This window comes from Panthera leo, chromosome A2 (assembly GCF_018350215.1).
Source record: "Panthera leo isolate Ple1 chromosome A2, P.leo_Ple1_pat1.1, whole genome shotgun sequence".
Classification (NCBI taxonomy): domain Eukaryota; kingdom Metazoa; phylum Chordata; class Mammalia; order Carnivora; family Felidae; genus Panthera; species Panthera leo.
In genome coordinates, this window is record NC_056680.1 from 15,860,468 (window position 1) to 15,880,063 (window position 19,596).

At 51.1% G+C, this 19,596-nt stretch overlaps 1 protein-coding gene across 2 annotated transcripts in view; it reads right to left on the bottom strand.

The window, feature by feature from the left end:
- Positions 1-563: 563 nt before the first annotated feature.
- Positions 564-19,596, bottom strand: part of LTF (lactotransferrin) — a 30,769-nt gene continuing 11,736 nt past the window's right edge. Inside the window, exons 7-17 of one of the 2 annotated variants that reach the window (XM_042929108.1) lie at positions 18,686-18,864; positions 18,040-18,214; positions 17,074-17,228; positions 15,448-15,538; positions 14,367-14,414; positions 13,103-13,258; positions 11,283-11,424; positions 5,845-5,912; positions 3,389-3,573; positions 2,162-2,351; positions 564-755 (exon numbers count right to left, since the gene is read on the bottom strand). In XM_042929108.1, coding sequence (XP_042785042.1) covers positions 721-755; positions 2,162-2,351; positions 3,389-3,573; positions 5,845-5,912; positions 11,283-11,424; positions 13,103-13,258; positions 14,367-14,414; positions 15,448-15,538; positions 17,074-17,228; positions 18,040-18,214; positions 18,686-18,864 — 1,424 coding nt within the window. In that variant the 3' untranslated portion in view covers positions 564-720. The remainder of the gene's footprint in view (positions 756-2,161; positions 2,352-3,388; positions 3,574-5,844; positions 5,913-11,282; positions 11,425-13,102; positions 13,259-14,366; positions 14,415-15,447; positions 15,539-17,073; positions 17,229-18,039; positions 18,215-18,685; positions 18,865-19,596) is intronic. The other variant, XM_042929109.1, reaches the window with a different exon arrangement.

The following is a 19,596-nucleotide window of genomic DNA, read 5'->3' on the forward strand; positions in this document are numbered from 1 at the left end:
TCAGAGCCTGCAGCCTGCTTTGGATCTTCTGTCCCCCTCTCTCTCCTGTGCTTGCGCTCTCCCTCTCTCAAAAATAAATATTTTTTTAAAATGTCTTAGAGGTTTTCACCTTTCCCTATGACCCTTGTAGTTGTCCATTCACTATACCTGATGCAATTTATTTAAAATACCAAGTACTCAAAAATCTTTGTGACACCCAGTTTTTCTCACCAGTCCTACTCCCTATTCCCTCGCTCTGCCCTAGAAACACATGCACACGCAAACGCACACCCACACACAGGTACAAGTGCACACACAGACACATGCACACACGCATACACGAGCACACGCACACACATGGCACCGATCATGTGAACGACCAGCCAGATGCCCCTGAGAAAGCCAGCTGCCGGGCCTGTCCTTTGGCTCCAGACCAGCAGGCCCCGAACCCAAAACTCCAGGCGCTAAACCTGGAAAACACGCAAGGACAGGCCCAGCTGTGCTCATATTCGATCAGACACAGGATTTCAGTATAAAATTCTAGAGAAGATAAAAGGATGCCTTCTAAGGAATGAAAACCGACAGCCTTTCTCATTTCCTTTATTGCTGGGATGACCGCTGAGGGCCGCGAAAGCAGGTGACTGGCTGGGAAGGGGGACAGCCCAGCGCCCCAGGCGGGGCTGAGAGCGGGGCAGGCCTGGGATGCCGCAGGAGGGGAGGCCACGGAGTCTGCGGGTGGGTTTACCTCCTCAGGAAGGCGCAGGCTTCCAGAAGCGCTGTGGGACACACCAAAGCAGAAGAGTCAGTAACTGATTTCTTTTAATCAATAGATCAATCAAGGAGGGCACTAAGAAACAGACCCTCCCCTGCCTTCGGCAGTGCCGGCTCACTTGTCTCCCTGTGCCTTCCTCCTCACGCCAGCCCAGCCGCTCGGGCCCTCGCTAACCCGGGTGATGTCCCGCCCTGGCCCGACGGACGCCGCCCCCACCCCATTTGTCTCTAACGGAACCAACTGTCACCCTCAAGTTCACGTGACACGATGGTCCTCTCACTTCTGAAATGTGGGCAACCCACGCCCTCGTCTTTGTGCAAATCTGTCTCCACTAGTGTTCGCCCAGCCCTTCACAAATACTCGCGGGGGCCTGCTTTGCGTGAGTCACTGCGCTAAGTGCTGGGGGCTCGGCAGGGACACACAGGCCCCGCCCTCAAGGGGCAGGCAGTCTGTGCAATCCTGAGCTGGCTGCTCCCAAGAATAGCCCTACAGCCTCTTTCTCAAAATGTCGTCAGTGCTAGGACCACCCGACCACGATCCCGGGACGCCGGGTGGTAAAGGACAGTGACGCTATTGACGTTTGGGCCCGGGCAATTCTTCATCGAGAAGGCCGTCCCGTGCTTTGGTAGTATCCTTGGCTTCTGCCCCCCAGACACCAGCAGCACCCCCCTAAGTTGTAAGAATCAAAAATACCTCCAAGCGTTGCCAGATGTCCCCTCGGTGCGGGGGAGGGGAACTGTGCCTGGTTGGGAACAGCTGATACAGAGATTCTTGGCCCCGCCCCACCCCGGACCACCACCACCCGATGCCTCCAGCTGTCTGGACGAGGTGCCAGAAATAAGACTTTGGGTGATTCCCCACCCAGCCTCCCCCGGCACAGGGGAGGCAGTGCCCGTTGAAATTTTAGAATCACCGCCTGGAGCCTTACAACGCTCTGCGATGTCTTAGAAATGTTTTTGGAGGGCCAAGTTATTTGTCAATATGTTTTCCTGGCTAAGATACTTTCTGAGAATTTGCAGCCTCGACAGTTGGCATTTATGGTAATTGTCTAGAGACCGGGGTTTGTCCTTTCTGAATACATACACGTATACACATATATATATGTGTGTGCAGGTGTGTATACTTACATATAGATATACACACGCTTCATTCTACTGAATACAATGAATTCTCAGTGTCTAAAACCTCCCTGACAGGCACTTACAATCAGGATTATAAAAACTTAGCATATTATCTACTGCTTTACTTTTCCTGAGTGTTTCCACCCCATCAGTGAGGCTGTAACTTCCCGAGGTCGGGGGATATCGAATTGCCTTCACATTTTTATTCCCACCTTCCCTCCTGGAATGCTGTTTGGCCCTCCAACCTTGCCCTTCACGCACGGTGGTGTCTCCGGGACGTCCTACTTACGGGAGGTTGAGCACTGTCTCAGATTACCAACGGCCGTGACATATGCCGATCCCAAATATTCTTCATACGTCGTTTTGCCTTGGAGTTTGGCGAGGCACTCGGTGTTGTCATTGAACAGGAGGTTTTTGGTTTCGGACTGGAACAGGCAAAACTCACTCGGGCATCTGTCTCCGTTTGTCCCAAACCGAGTCTGTACCAAAAGGGCAGACAAGTAAGCGAGTCGCCGAGGGAAACAGGAGAACGTGTGGACCAGGAGAGGCCAAGGACATTCCTTCCAGCCAGGCTCAGCCCTGAGTTTTGGAGCTGAGTTCTGGAGTCCTTCAACTGCCTCAGCTGAGCCTCCTGCCACCCCCGTGTCATCCCACAGCCTGTGCCCCGGGTGGCCGACCCACCGGGCAGGGCCTGGGCCCCCCCACTACCTCTGACCCACCTCCCACCATCGTCCCCTCCTTGTTAATCTGTGGTCTCTTCCCTTAGAACCTCTGGGTGGCCAGGTGACAGCTGAGGATTTCCGAGATCACCTACGGCATTCCCACAGGCCAGCTCTCCTAGAGAAACTGTCTGCATCGGAAATCTTCTCTGCCACTGAGCAGGTCATTGCCTTGGGCGGGCCACTCAGCCTCCCGTGGCCATAGATCCTCCTCTATGCCCAGGAATCAGAGCAAAACACCTCGATGATTAAAGACCTCTTATCAGGGGCGCCTGAGTGGCTCAGTCGGTTAAGCGTCCGACTTCGGCTCAGGTCACGATCTCACGGTCCGTGAGTTCGAGCCCCGCGTCGGGCTCTGTGCTGACAGCTCAGAGCCTGGAGCCTGTTTCAGATTCTGTGTCTCCCTCTCTCTCTGCCCCTCCCCCGCTCATGCTCTGTCTCTGTCTCTCTCTCTCCAAAATAAATAAACATTACAAAATACTTTTAAAAAAACAAAAGAGAATCCCAGACTTTAAGGAAATTGCACAGTTTGCTTCAAACCACTTTCCACAGACAGCCTTCAATCTATGGGAGTTCTGGGTCTGTTGTTGTCCTTCGAGATTATAAAGGCGGATGCCTCTGCTGTTCTCACGGAGACTCCGGGCAGCTCCTCAGCATGAAGCCAACACATGAAGCCACCGGCGCCAGGCAGAGGGACAAGACAGAAGGGCCGTGGGTAGGCGGCTTTACCTACAACCGCCCCGCCCCCCAAGAGCCCGGCCAGTTAAGAAAGGGCCAGAGGCCCTGGGGATCCGCACCTGCTGTTGGAGCAGCACCTGCTCCAGGTATTGGGCCTTATCTTCCCGAGACACCACGCCGTGGTTCGGAGCCCTGGCCAGGTGGCACCTCTCCGCCTCCTTCACAGGCTTCCGGGTGCCGTCCAGGCACAGCAGCTCAAAGTCCTCCAGCTTCAAATCCTTAGCCCATGCCTCAGAGCTCCCTCCTGGGGAGAGAAAAAGAGGCGGCATCAGCCACGGCTGTCCAGCTTAGTCAAAGGTCTGCCCTGGGTGGGCTGGACGAGTCCACCGGCCTCTTGAAACGCGCACAGGCGGGTCTCAGTGACGCGAGAGAGAGGGAAGGAAGCTTTGTCGGCACCAACGATACGAACTTCCAACATATCAAACGTTAGTGCTGCTTCCATTCAAGGGAATTAGGAGTCAACAACCAAAGAGAGGGAATCATTGACACGTTCTACAACGTGGATGGGCCTTGAAAACACGATGCCAAGTGAAAGAAGCCAGTCTCAGAAGGCCACATGGTTCCATTTGTGTGAAATGTCCAGAGCAGGCCAATCTACAGAGACAGAAAACAAGCTGAAGGTTGCCAGCTCCGGAGGAGAGGGGAAGGGCACAGGGTCACTTTACGGGTTTGTGTGAGTATTCTAGAATCGGACTGTGTGGGTGGGTCACGCAGCTCCATGAATGTGCTGGAGACCACTGAATCGCACACTTTGAACGGACAGATTTCATGGCATGAATTATCTCTCAATAGAGCTGTTGATTTTTTAAAAAGAAAACCTTCCATCTATGCCATATTTTCTAGTGAGCTCCAGAAAAAGAACCATCTGGTTGATGTCCAAGAAGAAATTGCTTTCTCCTTCCTTTCGTGTTCGGATGGTCTTACTGTCACTAAGAAAAGGTGAGGAACCTCTATACATTTCTCAAACATTCAGTCAATTCCAATAAAACGCCGTTGTGAAATCCCAAAGAAATTTACAGACAATTAAATCTGACATCACTCTAGGGGATCAAGAGTCCCCTGATTGGGAAGAGCACTGAGAAGTATACAGAAGTGTTGAATCCCTATACTGTGTATCTGAAACTGTTATCACACTGGATGTTAATTATCCTTCAGTATAAAAAAAAAAAAAAGCTGACATCAATCTGATCCTTGGACATCACTTAGAGTGACGGTTCACAAGTTCAAAATGTAATTGTATGCACGTCTGAGTGTGTGCAAATACAGGTTCATTGCTCAGACCCCTGCGTCTCTCTTTCCGCTCTCTCCCCTCAAAAAAAGGGGCGCCTGGGTGACTCAGTCAGTTGAGCATGGGACTCCTGATTTTGGCTCGGGTCATGATCCCAGGGTCATGGGATCGAGCCCTGCGTCAGTCTCTGTGCTGAGTATGTAGCCTGCTTATGAGGCCCTCTCTCTCTCTTTCTCTCTCTGCCCCTCTCCCCAGCTTGCATGCTCTCTCTCTCTCTGTCTAATTTAAAAAAAAAAAATTTTTAAAACACTTCATCCATTCTCTTGGCTTTGTCTATTTGATACTGAGATCATTCCAAATTTATATGGCTGTCCTCAGTCCATCTCCCAAGAGACATGGAGAGGGGCAGGAGGAGGGAAGAGCGGCTGTGAGTGCCGATGTTTGAAGGACAGAGGCAGGAAGTCCAGGTGGCTCTTCCTCAGGGGATGAAGTGGCAAGTTATCTGCTGGGGGCCGTGGGGGCCGAGTGGGGCTGCAGTTCGGAAGGCAGCCGGATGTAGGGGTGCGGAAGTTGGCAATTGTCACCATTCATCTTCCATTATCTCTATCTGCCTGTGACTTTGTCTCCAGTGACTCCCAAGGAGTTTCCAGACTGAGGGCTCCCATGAGGTCCCAATGAAGGCCCTTACTTCCTTTTTTAAAAAGGGAAGTTTGGGGCACCTGGGGGTTCAGTCGGTGAAGCGTCCGACATCGGCTCAGGTCAAGATCTCGCAGCTCGAGAGTTCGAGCCCCGCGTCGGGCTCTGCGCTGACAGCTCGGAGCCCGGAGCCTGCTTCAGATTCTGTGTCTCCCTCTCTGCCCCTCCCCTACTCACACTCTGTCTCCGTCTCTCAAAAATAAATAAACATTTAAAAAAAGGAAATTGTATTCATTGTATTTGCGCATATCAATTTTTCTTTCTTCCTTTTTTTTTTTTTTTTTTTTTTGGTAGCATCCACATTCAGTTGTCCATGTAGGAACAGGCAGATGGTGTGCTTCGTGGGTGACTAGACAACGCCAGGGAGACATTTGTTACTGAGCACGGCTGGTGCGTGTTTGTGTGCATGTGTGTGTGTCCGAGAGAGAGTGAGACAGAGGGAACTTGGTTTCAAAGTCAACGTGACACTCACAGATGCACCATGTTGCATATGAGGTAAAGGATTTTGGAATGAACTTGATCCAAAGCCTGGAAAAGGTTCTATAATAGCTTCCCGACTGCACATCTGAATACTGGGATGTATTCACCCACCATTCGTGTTCTGCAGGACAGTGGAGTCTTTCACAAAGGCGACGTCTCCAGCCTTCTCAGCCAGGCACCTAAAATGTTCCAGAAAAGAAACACATTGCCCGAGAGGAAAAACTATTAGGGTTTTCATAAATATTTGTCATATGTGTGGCACAGACGAAAACAAATATTCCTGGAACTTAGGATTTAAAATGGTAGCTTGAGGGGCGCCTGGACAGTCAGTCGGTTAAGCGTCCGACTTCGGCTCAGGTCACGATCTCGCGGTCCGTGAGTTCGAGCCCCACATCCGGCTCTGGGCTGATGACGGCTCAGAGCCTGGAGCCTGTTTCCACTTCTGTGTCTCCCTCTCTCTGCCCCTCCCCCGTTCATGCTCTGTCTCTCTCCGTCTCAAAAATAAACGTTAAAAAAAATTTTTTTTTAAATAAATAAATAAAATGGTAGCTTGAACACACATGTGAACCTTCCCTGCTTCTAAGATCCCAATAAAATACCATTGGTGAGATTTTTTTTTTTTACAGTAGTGAGTTTTTTTTTTTTTTTTTGTAAGCCATAAACCATGAGCAAGAGGAGGGCAGGAGGGAGAGAAGATAATATGACCATGTTTGGAAGGTGGAGAGCAAATCGATGAGCAGTGATTTCCCCAGCAGAGCAGAGAACAGCGGTACCATAAGCCGGAAGTGTAGGAAGCCCAGAAGAAAACGGATGTGCACAGCAGAACTCCAGAAAGACTCATCAGTTAGAAGGACCAGGCACACCTGAGAGTGGCTGACACAGGAGGACTGGGCAGGTACCCTCCTATCCCATGCACCCGGGAGAGCACTCCCCCTCCCCCCACCCAGCAGAAGATTGAAGGTTTGTTCACAGGAACTTGAACCTGAACAACACTACAGACAGACAGCCAAGCACCGCAGAGGCCTGAGGCCCAAAACTAAAATCGGAAAGGGGATTGAAAGGGGCGCCTGGGTGGCTCCTCGGTTAAGCATCCAACTTCAGCTCAGGTTATGATCTCACTGCCTGTGGGTTCGAGCCCCGCGTTGGGCTCTGTGCTGACAGCTCGGAGCCTGGAGCCTGCTTCGAATTCTGTGTCTCCCTCTCTCTCTGCCCCTCCCCTGCTCACACTCTGTCTCTCACTCTCAAAAAATAAATAAAACATTTAAAAAAAAAAAAAGAAAAGAAAGGGGATTGAAAATCTCTATTCTGGAAGATTAAATCATAGCCCCTTTCCCCTACTCAGACTCCCGAGAAGCATACAGGGTGATTCGTTCTCTGGAGAAGCTGATCAACCCAAGAAAAACGCCTATCGATTCTGATATTTGATGCCCCACAGTGAAATGACACAAACCAACTGCACCACAGGTGAGGCCCCTACTTGCCAAGATGTGGTAACTGATGCAGAACTGTGACAGCGTCATTATTTCCTTCTTAAATAGGGACAAAGGGCCAGAAACCGCTGGATAGTTGAAGAAATACCAGAAAAAATAAATGGAGACCAAAGTAATACTCAGAAAATACAGAGACAATATGGGAGAGAGAATAACACTATTTTTAAAAAAACGACAATGAATGTCTTTAAAGGGATGAGAGAAGGGGCAGCATTCATGAAACAAGAATGCAAAGTCTAAAAAAGGAGCAGTCGGAACAAAGAGTTCTTAGAAAGTAAAAAAAGAAAAAATCATCATCATAAAAATTCTTAAAAACGATAGAACAATTAGAAGGTTAAGCTGAGCAAATATCCCAGAAACTGGAAGATAAAGAAAAGCAATTATGAAAAAATAAAGAAGAAGAAAATGAGATGCTAACCCAGGAGTCTGTAATTTACGAATCAAAGTTTAAAGAGAAACCAGAGAAAACAGCGTAGGAATCGTCAAAAAATAATGAAGTAAAATTTCCCAGAACGGAACACCTTGAGCTTCCAGATGAAATGCGCCCACCAATGGCCCAATCCCAAAGGATGAAAAGGAGACCCACGTACAGAAATATTAGTGTGAAGTTTCAGAATACTGGAGATTAAAAGAAATCATGTTTTTAAAAACTCAGAAACTTTGTAAGAAACTCGTTTTCGAAACATGTTACATTGGATAAAACCCCAGATGAATTTTTCCTAAACGTATTTTTCATTACTGCTAAATCTCTGTAAATTTAGAGAGAAATACACATATAAGAGAGATGTGTTAGGTGTCTGATTTCTTCACTCTTCACAAAATATCCTTTGCATAGACTTGTGTGTCCAGGATGCTTTCTAAGCCTTCTAAAGCTTATTCTCTCGGGAAATTATACATAAAGTATTCCAAATTCAAAAATAGAGTGTTTTCAAGATGAAAGTGTCATATACAAAGAATCAGAAGTCCAAAGTGGTATCCGATTTCTCAACAGAAACTCTAGACTTAGAAGACAATGGATCAACGCATTTAATTTTTTGAGCTTGCTGTATATTCTGTCTTTCTGCTAAATTCTGGATAGGTTTTTCACAAATCTTCCTTCATTCTCCTTTTACTGTGTCTATGCTGTTAATCTGGTCAATTGCATGGCTAATTTCAACTGCTGTGTTTTTTCCCTTTCCAGAAGTTCTGTTTATTCTTCTATTAAAAGAAATACTACCTTGTTTTTTCTGCTGGATTTCAGTCTTTGGAGGCCCACCATGAAAGTGCTGTCTTCCAGGCATGTTTCTAGAGGGACCACTAGTCTGGGATCTTTTCTTTTTTAATGTGTATTTGTTTATTTTTATTTTTTGAAAGAGAGAGAGACAGAGAGAGAGACAGAGCACGAGCGGTGGAGGGGCAGAAAGAGAGGGGGACACAGAATCTGAAGCAGGCCCCTGGCTCTGAGCTGTTGGCACAAAGCCCGACGCGGGGCTCAAACTTGCAAACCACAAGATCGTGACCTGAGCCAATAGTTGGACACTTAACCGACTGAGCCACCAGGTGCCCTGGGATCATTTTTAAAGATATTTGTGAGTCGAGAATTTCTGGACCATCCTAGGGGATACAAGTTTGAGCTACAAATCCATGCAGAAGCTGGCTCATGGTTTCAGGTTCTCAGGGGGGTGGTATGCATTCTCCCTCCCTGTTCTCCTCGGCATCCAGCAACTTGATGCCCTGTAGGAGTGGAAGTTACTTCTGGTTCATTCCTACCTTAAAGGTGTAGGTAACCTCCAGGTTCATGTCTGTCATGAAGATAAATGTCCTGAGGAAAAAGTGGGCACTTAGCTCTCTCTGAATTCCTAGTCTCCCTTAGATTTTAGTCTAATAATCCTTTACTACTTTGTCAGTTATTCAATACTCTTAAGAACACACGTGTGAAGGTACAGCTGGGTGGCTCAGTCAGTTAAGTGTCCAACTTCAGCTCAGGTCATGATCTCACCGTTTGTGGGTTCAAACCCCGTGTCAGGCTCTATGCTGACAGCTCAGAGCCTGGAACCTGCTTCGGATTCTGCGTGTGTGTGTGTGTGTGTGTGTGTGTCTCTCTCTCTCTCTCTCTGCCCCTCCCCTGCTGGTGCTCTGTCTCTCTCTCTCTCAAAAATAAATAAAAATATTTCTTAAAAATGTTTTTTAAAAAAGAACGTGTGTGTGTGTGTGTGTGTGTGCGCACACGCGCACATGTGCACTAATCCAGCATTTCTGCTTGTTTTTAGTGAGAGAATCAGTCAAAACAGCTAACACTGCCATTTCCCAGACATGGAAATCCTGTCAAAATCCTTAGGGAGAATGTTTTTCAACCTCCACTTAGTTATCCAGCCAAACTAGAAATCATTTCAAAGATAGAAGAAAGACGTTTCCAGACATGCAATACTCAAAACACAGCAAATCCAAGCCACCCCTTCTCAAAAAGATGTGTTCTGTGCCAACAAAACCAAGAAAGTGAAAGATACGGGATCCGGGAAGTGGGCAATTTAACACGAAGTACAACAAAAGGAAATCCCAGAAGGACCATCAAGGGGGATCCCAGGACCACAGACATCCAGGGGGCCTAGAGGAAACCAGTCCAGACTGGGCAGGAGCAATATTCCCCATCACCTGATGAAGCCCGGCCAGCACTCACTCTGGGTATGTATTGTTAGGAGGTTTACGCTCCTGGCTAGGGGTTTTGAGATGAATTAGTGATTTTTCTTTTTAAGCACAGAAAATTAAGCAAATAAAAAATGAGACACCGGTTAACTCTACAGTAAACAGGAACTTTGTACAATAAGGGAAGTACAACCTTATTATACCACATATTTAATAGGAGAATAATATTTACATATCCATGGTCATGTAAGCACTGAACGTGACATAAACTTGTGGGAGGCCAAAAGCAGGTGAAGTTTGTGGTTGTGAGCGGAACAGGCACAGGAGAGGCTAGAACCTCTTCTCCCAGAATAGAAAGTCCGCGGAAAATAGCTGATGGTTGAAAATTAAGAACCAGCAATATAAGGACGTTGGTTAGAAATACAGTGGTAACAGGACTTCTGGTCCCAGCTCTCAGTGTGAACAAAAGACAAACCATTCCCTTCCAGTATAAACAGGAATACCAAGGTGTAAGTGTTTCCAGTGAAATATTACCTTCCCACAGGTTTAAGAGAGAAAACCACATGATTCCTTTGGGTTTTTATCAGAAACGTGTCTACTCAATGTTTCTGAGCGGAATCACATCACAACTCTTCCATTTGCAAACCCTTAAAGATATTCTTGTCTGTCTGCAAAATACTTTTATGGGCCACTGAGACGAGAGTAAAAGCTACTTCTGTATCCTCCCATCACTGGAGAAAAGGCTACTGAATTTTATTTTATTTATTTATTTATTTGTTTAATGTTTTATTTATTTTTGAGACAGAGAGAGACAGAGCGTGAACGGGGGAGGGGCAGAGAAAGAGGGAGACACAGAATCGGAAGCAGGCTCCAGGCTCTGGGCCGTCAGCCCAGGGCCCGACGCGGGGCTCGAACTCACGGACCGTGAGATCGTGACCTGAGCTGAAGTCGGACGCTTAACCGACTGAGCCACCCAGGCGCCCCTGGCTACTGAATTTTATATACTGAAAAGCTCAGGGACACCTGGCTGGCTCAGTCGGTTAACTGGCCGACTCCTGGTGTTGGCCTAGAGGGTGGCGGCTACAGGAGAGAGAAGTCTTCCCCCTAAAATTGAATTATAGACGGGACTTAAGGGGCCACGTACTCTCCCCATTTGATTCTGAGGATGAGGACCCTGAGGCCCACTGAGGCCGACGCCAGCCCCAGGCCACAGGAAGGCGCCCGGCTGAGCTGAGGTCAGACGGCACCCTGTCAGCCTCCACTGTCTGCAGTGGCTTATGTGGGGGAGGAACAGTCCATCAGTGGACCTCCAGGCTGCTCCCTGCCTCTGCCGTGACAGGCCATATCTGACCCCTTAGAAATGCACTGCCAAGATGCCAGAGGATGACGGACGAAGGACAAGTCCCTGTCCTGGGGAGGCTCGGCCGCGGCACTCACCTGAAAGCCCCAGTGTAGCCAAAGTATCTCTCATTGCTGTTGGGCACACACTTGTTCTCACCCTTTTCGTCGCCAATGCACAGCGCACAGAGATTGGAGTTCGGGTCGGACCCAGGGGCACAGCTCTCACTAAAGAATTCATCTGCGGGGAAGGAACACCGGGAGTCAGCTCTTCCTGCCCGTGTCGACGTAAGAGGCCTTCGCCCAGCAGGCGATGCCACTGGGTCTGGGTTCATTACACGGCCCAGGACAGACAGAACACGCTCACCGTCGCGAACGGCAACACGGACCCACCCACCGAGGGCCCGCCGGAAATCGGAGAAGCTTCTCCCTGTAGGCACCGACGGGAAACCTGACCGAGGCCAGAGAAAAGAGTCTGTCACTGGACAGAGGGTCCCACGATGACAGCCTCGAGCTGGGGACTCAGCTGATGAACTTGGTGGCACCCTGCAGGACCTGATTTTCCTTTGCCTCCGAAATAGAAAGCCAGCTTTTGACCCGGGCTCCTGGTCCCTTAGAATAAAGACTGGCCTCCCCCGCCACCCCGTGCCCAGTAGAGCCATGTGGCTAGGGACGTGCCAGTGAGCATCAAGCAGGAGCGCTGTGTGCCAGCGTCCTGGAAACACCCTTAAAAGACAGTTGGCACCTGCCTTTTGCCTCTTCTTCTCCCTCCCCTCCTTCATTCTGCACATGGAAAGCAGAAGCGGGAACTAGACCTCCACGGGCCATGAGGTGACCTTGAGCATGGAAGCCACCTTGTCAGAGCCCGGGTTGCTGACACTGTGCTGCTGTCCCAGTAGCTGTGGACAATCCACCTCTGGATCGCACTTGCACGAGAGGGAAATAAGCCTCTGCCAGTCCGGGTTTTCTCTCCCAGCAGCTTAAACGTAATCTGCACTAGCCCATCGTGTGATTTAACCCGCGTTAGGGAGCCAACATGGATTAATGTGGGTTGAGGAGAGAGAACACGATGCGGACAAGAAAGCCCCGCCTCGATGAGCAGCTAGAGCCCGTTTTGAGACGTGTGCAGCCCCCGCCCCCGGAAGAGCCACCCCGCATGCCAACCTCCGGAGGAGGCTGGGGAGCACCCCGCTAGGGTCCTGGCGGCTTCCCCCCAGCTCGGAGGAGGCCGCGGGGCTTGTGCAGAGCAACCACAGCGAGTGCTCGCGGTGAGGAGCAGAGCCACGTGGAAAGCTGCCTGAACCAGGGTCCCTAACCCATCCAAAATGCAGGAGGGCCCCACTCGAGGAGACCCCTGCATGAGAGGTGAGCCCCGGCGGGAACATGTCACATACTTCCACGTCACCAGGCCCACAGCAGGTAGGGCACGGGGTGTGAGCCTGGGGTACGGCCGGGACAGAAGGCCCCGGAAGCAGGTGAGCCAGAACCCTGGAGGTCTAATTTGGTTTCCTTGCCATGTGGAGGAAGAAGTCAGCTTCATGAGGCAGGCAGGTGCCTTTCCCCAAGTTAGGAAGCCGGCACCTAAGAGAAATTCAGATCCAGAGCTCCAAGAGATTAAAAATAATAATAATAATAATAACATCCGTACTTCTCAGAACCTGCCTCCGTTCTTAGGGTGCAGAGAAACGACTGATACTCCAGAATTTTTATCTTGGGCTGGGGTGGCTGGGGCATGGGACGTGTTGGGTAGAGACCCACTCAGAGACCCTCCTCAGCCACACAGAGAACACGCTTACCCCAAAAGGGGCCCGCGGGCCGCAGTCAGCCTGCACATCCCCGCCCCTGCCCTTCCCTGAGGTTCCACAGCTCAATGTGCCTACCGCCCAGGGTGGCCCACCCACGACGCCCTCAGGCCTCACCAAATTTGCAGGAGCCTGTCTGGTTGAACAGCAGGCCCATGGGGATGTTCCAGCCGGCAGTCCTGCCCACGGCGGTGTGGCAAGACTTCCTGCCTCTCAGAGAATTCCAGGTGATATCCGCATCTGATTTCCTGACAACTGCCACGGCCAGGTACCCTTGAGCAACAGAAGAGCAGGACTTAACCTCCAGGGTGCCTGGCATGGGACTCTAGCGCATCCCTCTGCAACCCAAGCCAAAATAAGTCAAGAAGCATCGCCAGGCGATGATGCCCCCAGGTATCCGGCCACTGCCTGAAGCTTCGGCTGCTGTTCTTTGGGAAGGTGAGAACGATCTAGGCTATGAAACGAAATAATAAGAAAAGCTGATCCTTCATGTTCATTTATTTTTGAGAAAGAAAGAGACAAAGCATGAACAGGGGAGGGGTAGAGAGGGAGACACAGAATCCGAAGCGGGCTCCAGGCTCTGAGCCGTCAGCACAGAGCCCAAGGCAGGGCTTGAACCCACAAACTTGGGAGATCATGACCTCAGCCAAAGTCGGACACTTAACCGACTGACCCACCCAGGCGCCCCAGGAAAAGCGGATCCTTTAAGTGATTGCTAGGGACTGTCCTTGGCCAGGCACACATTGTGAGCTACTAAATTAGACGTGAGCCACTAAGGCAAAAAAAAAAAAAACCACTGAACAAGCGTGACCCCAATAGTGCATAAATCACCAGCTGCAACAGACACTGGGCCACAGCCACGATGGCCACCAGACTAAGTGCTGTGTAGGTGCAGGGAGCGTGTCTGCAAGGACCCCCCCATGCTGAGTCCAAACCAGCCCTGCACCGTGAGAGGGTCCACATGGTGGCAATCCCTCTCCTGACGGTGCGTCACTGACGGATTCCAGCCGTGGACAAGTGCAGAGCTCCTCTGGCGCTGAGCAAGCCCAGGCTCCAGCGGGAGGGTGGGGGTAACGCTCAGAGCACGGGATCTAGCCCGGGAGACCCGGTTCAAGGCCAGGATCTGCCGCAGTACCGTCCATGGCTGTGAGAACAGTGAAGAACTCTGACAGTTCTCTGCCAAGTGTGAAGGTCAATACAACATTAATTACAATTACTCGTCTATGAATTATTTGCCTCTTCAAAAGAACTTACGGCTTCTGTGGCTGTATCTCTTTCTGTGAGGTTTTTTTTTTTTCTTTTAAGTTCCCGGCCGCTTCCTCCTCCTCCTCCAGCAATGAGAACTTACCCATGACCCTGAAATTAGCAGATTCCAACTCACCTTCCACTCGTCTATCCTCACAAGATTCATTATTAGGGGTCTGTGATTCTGAAAGGAGCAAAAACAAGCAAAATGTCATTAAACACTCAGCTTTACTGAGAAGCCACAAACTGTTAAATCTCAGCGATGCGGGATCAAATCCGAAGAGACCGTCCAGCAATCCCATGCAGCAGAGAGGCATAGATGTGTGTGTTCAGCAGAAGACACAGACACAGATGCCACCGACTGGAAATGACCCAAACAACAGCCACCAACTGGAAATGACCCGAACGCCTCTCCCCCATAGATGGACAGAATATCATACAGCAGCGAGATTCAATACTCTTTGGATGAATCTCACGGACATAACACTGAGCAACAGACGTACAAAGCACGTGTCTCGCACGGAAGGTTTAAAAACAGGCAGATATTGGGGCGCCTGGGCGGCTCAGTCGGTTAAGCGTCCGACTTCGGCTCAGGTCATGATCTCGCAGCTCGTGAGTTCAAGCCCCGCGACGGGCTCTGTGCTGACAGCCCAGACCCTGGAACCTGCTTCGGATTCTGTGTCTCCTTCTCTCTCTGCCCCTCCCCTGCTCACGCTCTGTCTCCATCTCTCTCTCAAAAAATGAATAAAAATTAAAAAAAAAATTTTTTTTTCAACAGGCAGAATTGATCTGTGCCGTTTGAAGTCAGGGGTTACTGCCCTCGCTTGAGTAAGGCAGCTGGTGGCAGGAGGGCGCCGGGGCCATCTGGAACTTGCCGTGATCGGGGCACTAGGGCATGGGGACCCACCAGTTTGTGACACGTCACTGAGTTGCACTTACGGGCACTTTTCTGTATGTATATTGTACTTGACTAAAATCCTGTTTTACATGAAGAAGAGGAAACCAATCTGTGCTTTGTCACTTCTCAACACACAGGCCGTGTGGGTAAAGGCCCCTTTCATCCGTTCTTGCCCCCCACCCTCCCCGATTCTCCTGTTTGAACGCATCCGTCCATCTCAGCATCTGCCCCTGGACCCACCAAGTGGGGTTACTGCTCCCATGGGCCAGACGGAAGAAACCAGAGAGGACACCCCCGCCCCCCCTCAACACCGACTTACTTTGGTTCTCTGCCAGGACAGGCACCAAACCACACTTGCCCGCGACATAGATCAGTCCTCCATCCAGGCTCAGGGCGTCGGCTTCTCCTTTCTGTAAAACCAAAGCAAATCGTCGGCACCATACAGAGAGGCGCTTTCCCGTCTCGCCTGTTTCTAGGCTGTCTGAGAGAATGGCTTTAGGTCAGAGAATGTCAGGTGCTCTGACGAGGTAGCAGAAAGAGACAGGGCCTGTTTGAACTGAGCACCCAAGGAAACACTTGGCACACTCTCGATTATCAGCCCCTCGCACCTTTCGTGCGGTCGCTCCCAATGGACAGACCAGGCACAGGTTGCATTGACCCTCTGTCCCCCAAACGCTCTTGGGACGCCCTCCTGGACCAGCCTCACTCAGTGAGGAGACGGATCGAACAAGCCGCCTTGTCTGGTCTCAGCCCCTTGGCGTTATGCTCAAGTTCGACACAGAAGTTGTTCAACAAATAAGCAGAAACGACTGAGCTGCCTCGCCAGGGGAATGAACGCACCCGCACCCCAACATTCGACTATGGATTCATCAAGACTGCAAACTCGCTCTTCGGCTCAGTAATAATTTTCTTACAACTCTATTAAAAAAAAAAAAAAAAGCTGGGGGGCGCCTGGGTGGTTCAGTCAGTTAAGCGTCCGACTTCACCTCAGGTCACGATCCCACATGAGTTTGTGAGTTCGAGCCCCACATTGGGCTCTGTGCTGCCAGCTCAGAGCCTGCTTCGGATTCTATGTCTCCCTCTTTCTCTGTGCCTTCCCCACTCTCTCTCTCTCAAAAATAAATAAACGTTAAAAATTTTAAAAAACAAACTGGAGGGGCACCTGGGTGGCTCAGCCGGTGAAGCCTCTGACTCTTGATCTGGGCTCAAGTCATGATTTCACCAGTTTGAGCATTCGAGCCCCACATCAGGCTCTGTGCTGACAGTGTGGAGCCTGCTTGGGATTCTCTCTCCCTCTTTCTCTGCCCCTCCCCCACTTGCACACACACACACACACACACACACACTCTCTCTCTCTCTCTCTCTCTCTCTCTCTCTTTCTCTCTCTCTCTCTCAAAATAAATAAACTTTAAAAATTTTTTTAAAAACTGGAGATATGAAGATATGGATGAAAATTTCTATTCAGGGATGCAGCACGGGGGGCAGGGTGGGGGGTCTAATGGTAGTAACAAAATAACGGGCCAAAGCGGAATAGGTTCGTGGCTGAACAGCCACAGCCACGGGAAAGACATCCTCAAATCATTTTTCAGTGTTTTCAGGGAAGAGATATTCACGTGGGAGAATGGCCACGATGTACCGTTAAGTGTCAAGGACTCAAAACCAACCGAACTGGCACGATCCAGGACGGTTGGGGGCACGCGCACACGTGTCCGGAGAAATCCGGGGCTAGGAAATTATCAGGACTTTAGCCGTGGTGTATCTCTGCTGTTTGTTTTTCTACGAGCTACCTTTCTATGTCCTCCCAGCGCCCTGCAACAATCACGACTGTTCCTCGAAGCAGGAGAGTGGAAAGGCCACAAGCATTCTGGGCCTGTGCCCCGCCTGCACGGTGTCTCCCGGTCCCGATCGCCCCCCCCCCCACCCCCGGCGGAGCCCGCGCCCCTACCAGGACCAGGGCGATGCAGTCTTCACCGGTGGGCGCCGAGACACAGGTCACTTTCCCGAGGCTCGCGCGACTCCACTGCTGGCACTTGCGCTCCTCCGCTCCGCCCACCGCGCACCAAGCGACGCGCGCTTGCCTCTCCGCCACTTCGGCAGCCGCTGCGCACAGGGACACACAGGGACACAGCGGTCGTGGGGCCCAGTGCCTGGCGGGGACACCCAGGCGCCGCCCACCGCCCGGGAGCCCTGCGCTCGCTGCCCCCTGCCGCTCTCCCCCTCCACTCTCCGGGGCCCAACCCCTTCGCCAGGCGCGCGTAACCCCGGGCCTCCTATTTCGGTTCCTTTGGAGGCTTCCCTGGCTTCTAACCCACCCTTCAAGCCTTAGTGCGGTGACTTGCCCAGTATCGGGGTCCCACGGGATTAAAGCTCCAGGACACAGACAGCGGCAGCCCCAAGAGATGGCCTAGGGGACTGACCTCCCCTCAGTCAGGCACCACCATTAACTGCAGTGCAGCGTCCTCGCTCAGGCTGACTCCATCTCAGCCCCCCAGGAGAGGAGGAGCCATGGCTGAGCTGGCCCCCTGTGGTATCCCGGCCAAGTCCAGGGCCCCAGTCCAGAACTGCGTTCACCAGGCCTCCAGATTCATCCCAGGAGGGGCCCTGGCTCTCTCGGTTCATGTGCGTAGTTCTTACTTCATAAAGAGGCAAGTTGATTGTTCTGTCCAGGCCGGGGAGCCGGGGACATACAACCGCATTAACTGGGTGTCTGTCACATTAGTCTGGAGACTCTCCCGCATGTTAAAATGCCCTGCCTTGCTTCACAGCACACTGGCATCTGCCTCGAATGGACAAGGGCCGCTCCAGAGCAGAGCTCTGCTGCCGGAGAAGGGAGAGTACTTTCTGGAAGGCCTGCCCCTTGGCTTAGCACCCCCACCAGCCTGCCCGCAGGGCCTGCCCGGGCCTCACTCACTTTCCCTCAGGCCCTGGATGGCAGTGAGGTAGTTGAAGCCAAGGTATAGCCCAGAATCGACCTTCGAGGGGACCCTCAAAAACCCAAGGGCAGAGTCTTTGAACAGCAGATCCTTCTCTTTGTTAGGGGAGCCAAAGAGCTGGAACGCAGGTGACTTGTCTTTTCCAAACTTTTCCTGATTAAGGAAAAATGGAATTACAGCGTCAGTGGGAAATAGACAGGAAAGAAAAGCACAATGTTGAACCACAGCGCCCGGAGCTTGGGGATGATTCTGAGCGTTGGGGACCTTGGTTCACTTCCTCGTGTGGAGGGACTGGCCCCGTGGCTCATTCAGCTGTGGCTTCAAGAGCCGCTAGGGCCCAGGCACCTTAGAGTCCTGAGAATACTGCCTCATCGTCCCCCTGTTGCTGCTCCAGCCCCTGAGACACCGTTCATCAGTAATGCTGGAGAGACCTCTATTGTTTCTGCTGTCCAGAGCCCATTGAATCTGTTAGCCTTTACGCAGAGAGGCCGCAGAAAGACTTGTAAAGCAGCAGGACATTCGGGAAGGAAGGAAGCTCCCCGCGGCAAATCCAGGCAGGCGGGGAGGACCTTGGGAGCGGGGGTGGGGGTGGGGGGGTGGGAGAGGGGTGGAGGAGGTAGACACCTGCGCCTTGTTGAGAAGCTTCCAGATCAAGTCCTCCTTGCCGTCCACACTTCGGGCCACGACAGCGTGAGAAGGGATCCGGGCCAGGTGACACTCCTTGAACGCGTCCACTGGCTTCCGAGTGTTGTTTAAGCAGAGCAGCTCGTACTTGTCCTGGTCGGCCTTGTCTGGCAGGGTCTCTGGAGGAAAGGTGGAGGTGGAGGGGAGCCCGGATGAGCCCACTGTAGGCATTAACCGTGAGCTGGAGGTCCCCTTCTCCCACATCGTGAGCTAGAGGAGACATCATAGGTATTCTACAAAACTGGTGGGGGGTGGGGGGGGGGGTGGTGGTGTCAGAAAGGCAGTGGATTGCTCCGGAACACTCAAAAAAAGTAAAGATAGTAACCAGAAAGCCCTGGGGGCTAGCCCAGTGTTCCTCTGGATCATACAGGCTGCTCTGGGATTGTTGCACCTTCTGCCTGGCCAGCCAAGGAGGCTGAACCAGACCCCATCTGTTTCCATGGCAACCCCTCCTAGAAAAGGGTCCCAGGGTAGAGGCAATCCCAGCGCACCAGCCAGGGGGCGCTGCCTTACCCACCTCTCTAGAAAGAATAAAAAGTTACAAACATTTTTAAGGCAGGATGTACAGTTGAATCACTTCCCAACATGAGGTGTTACCAAAAGAAGGGGAAAGTCTGTTTTTATGAGTGAGTTCAGCCCAATTTGGAACTGCCAATGTATCCCATATATGAGCATGTATAGTGACAATATGTAAAGTGACAGGAACCTGCCCAAGTCCTTTTAGGAGAGTAGTACAACCTTGAGCTCAAAATCAGAGAGAGCAGTACAGGAGAGAAGAATTACAGGCCTATTTTCCTTATGAGCATACGTGCAAAAATCTCAGATATACATTAGCTAACTCAACCTAACAG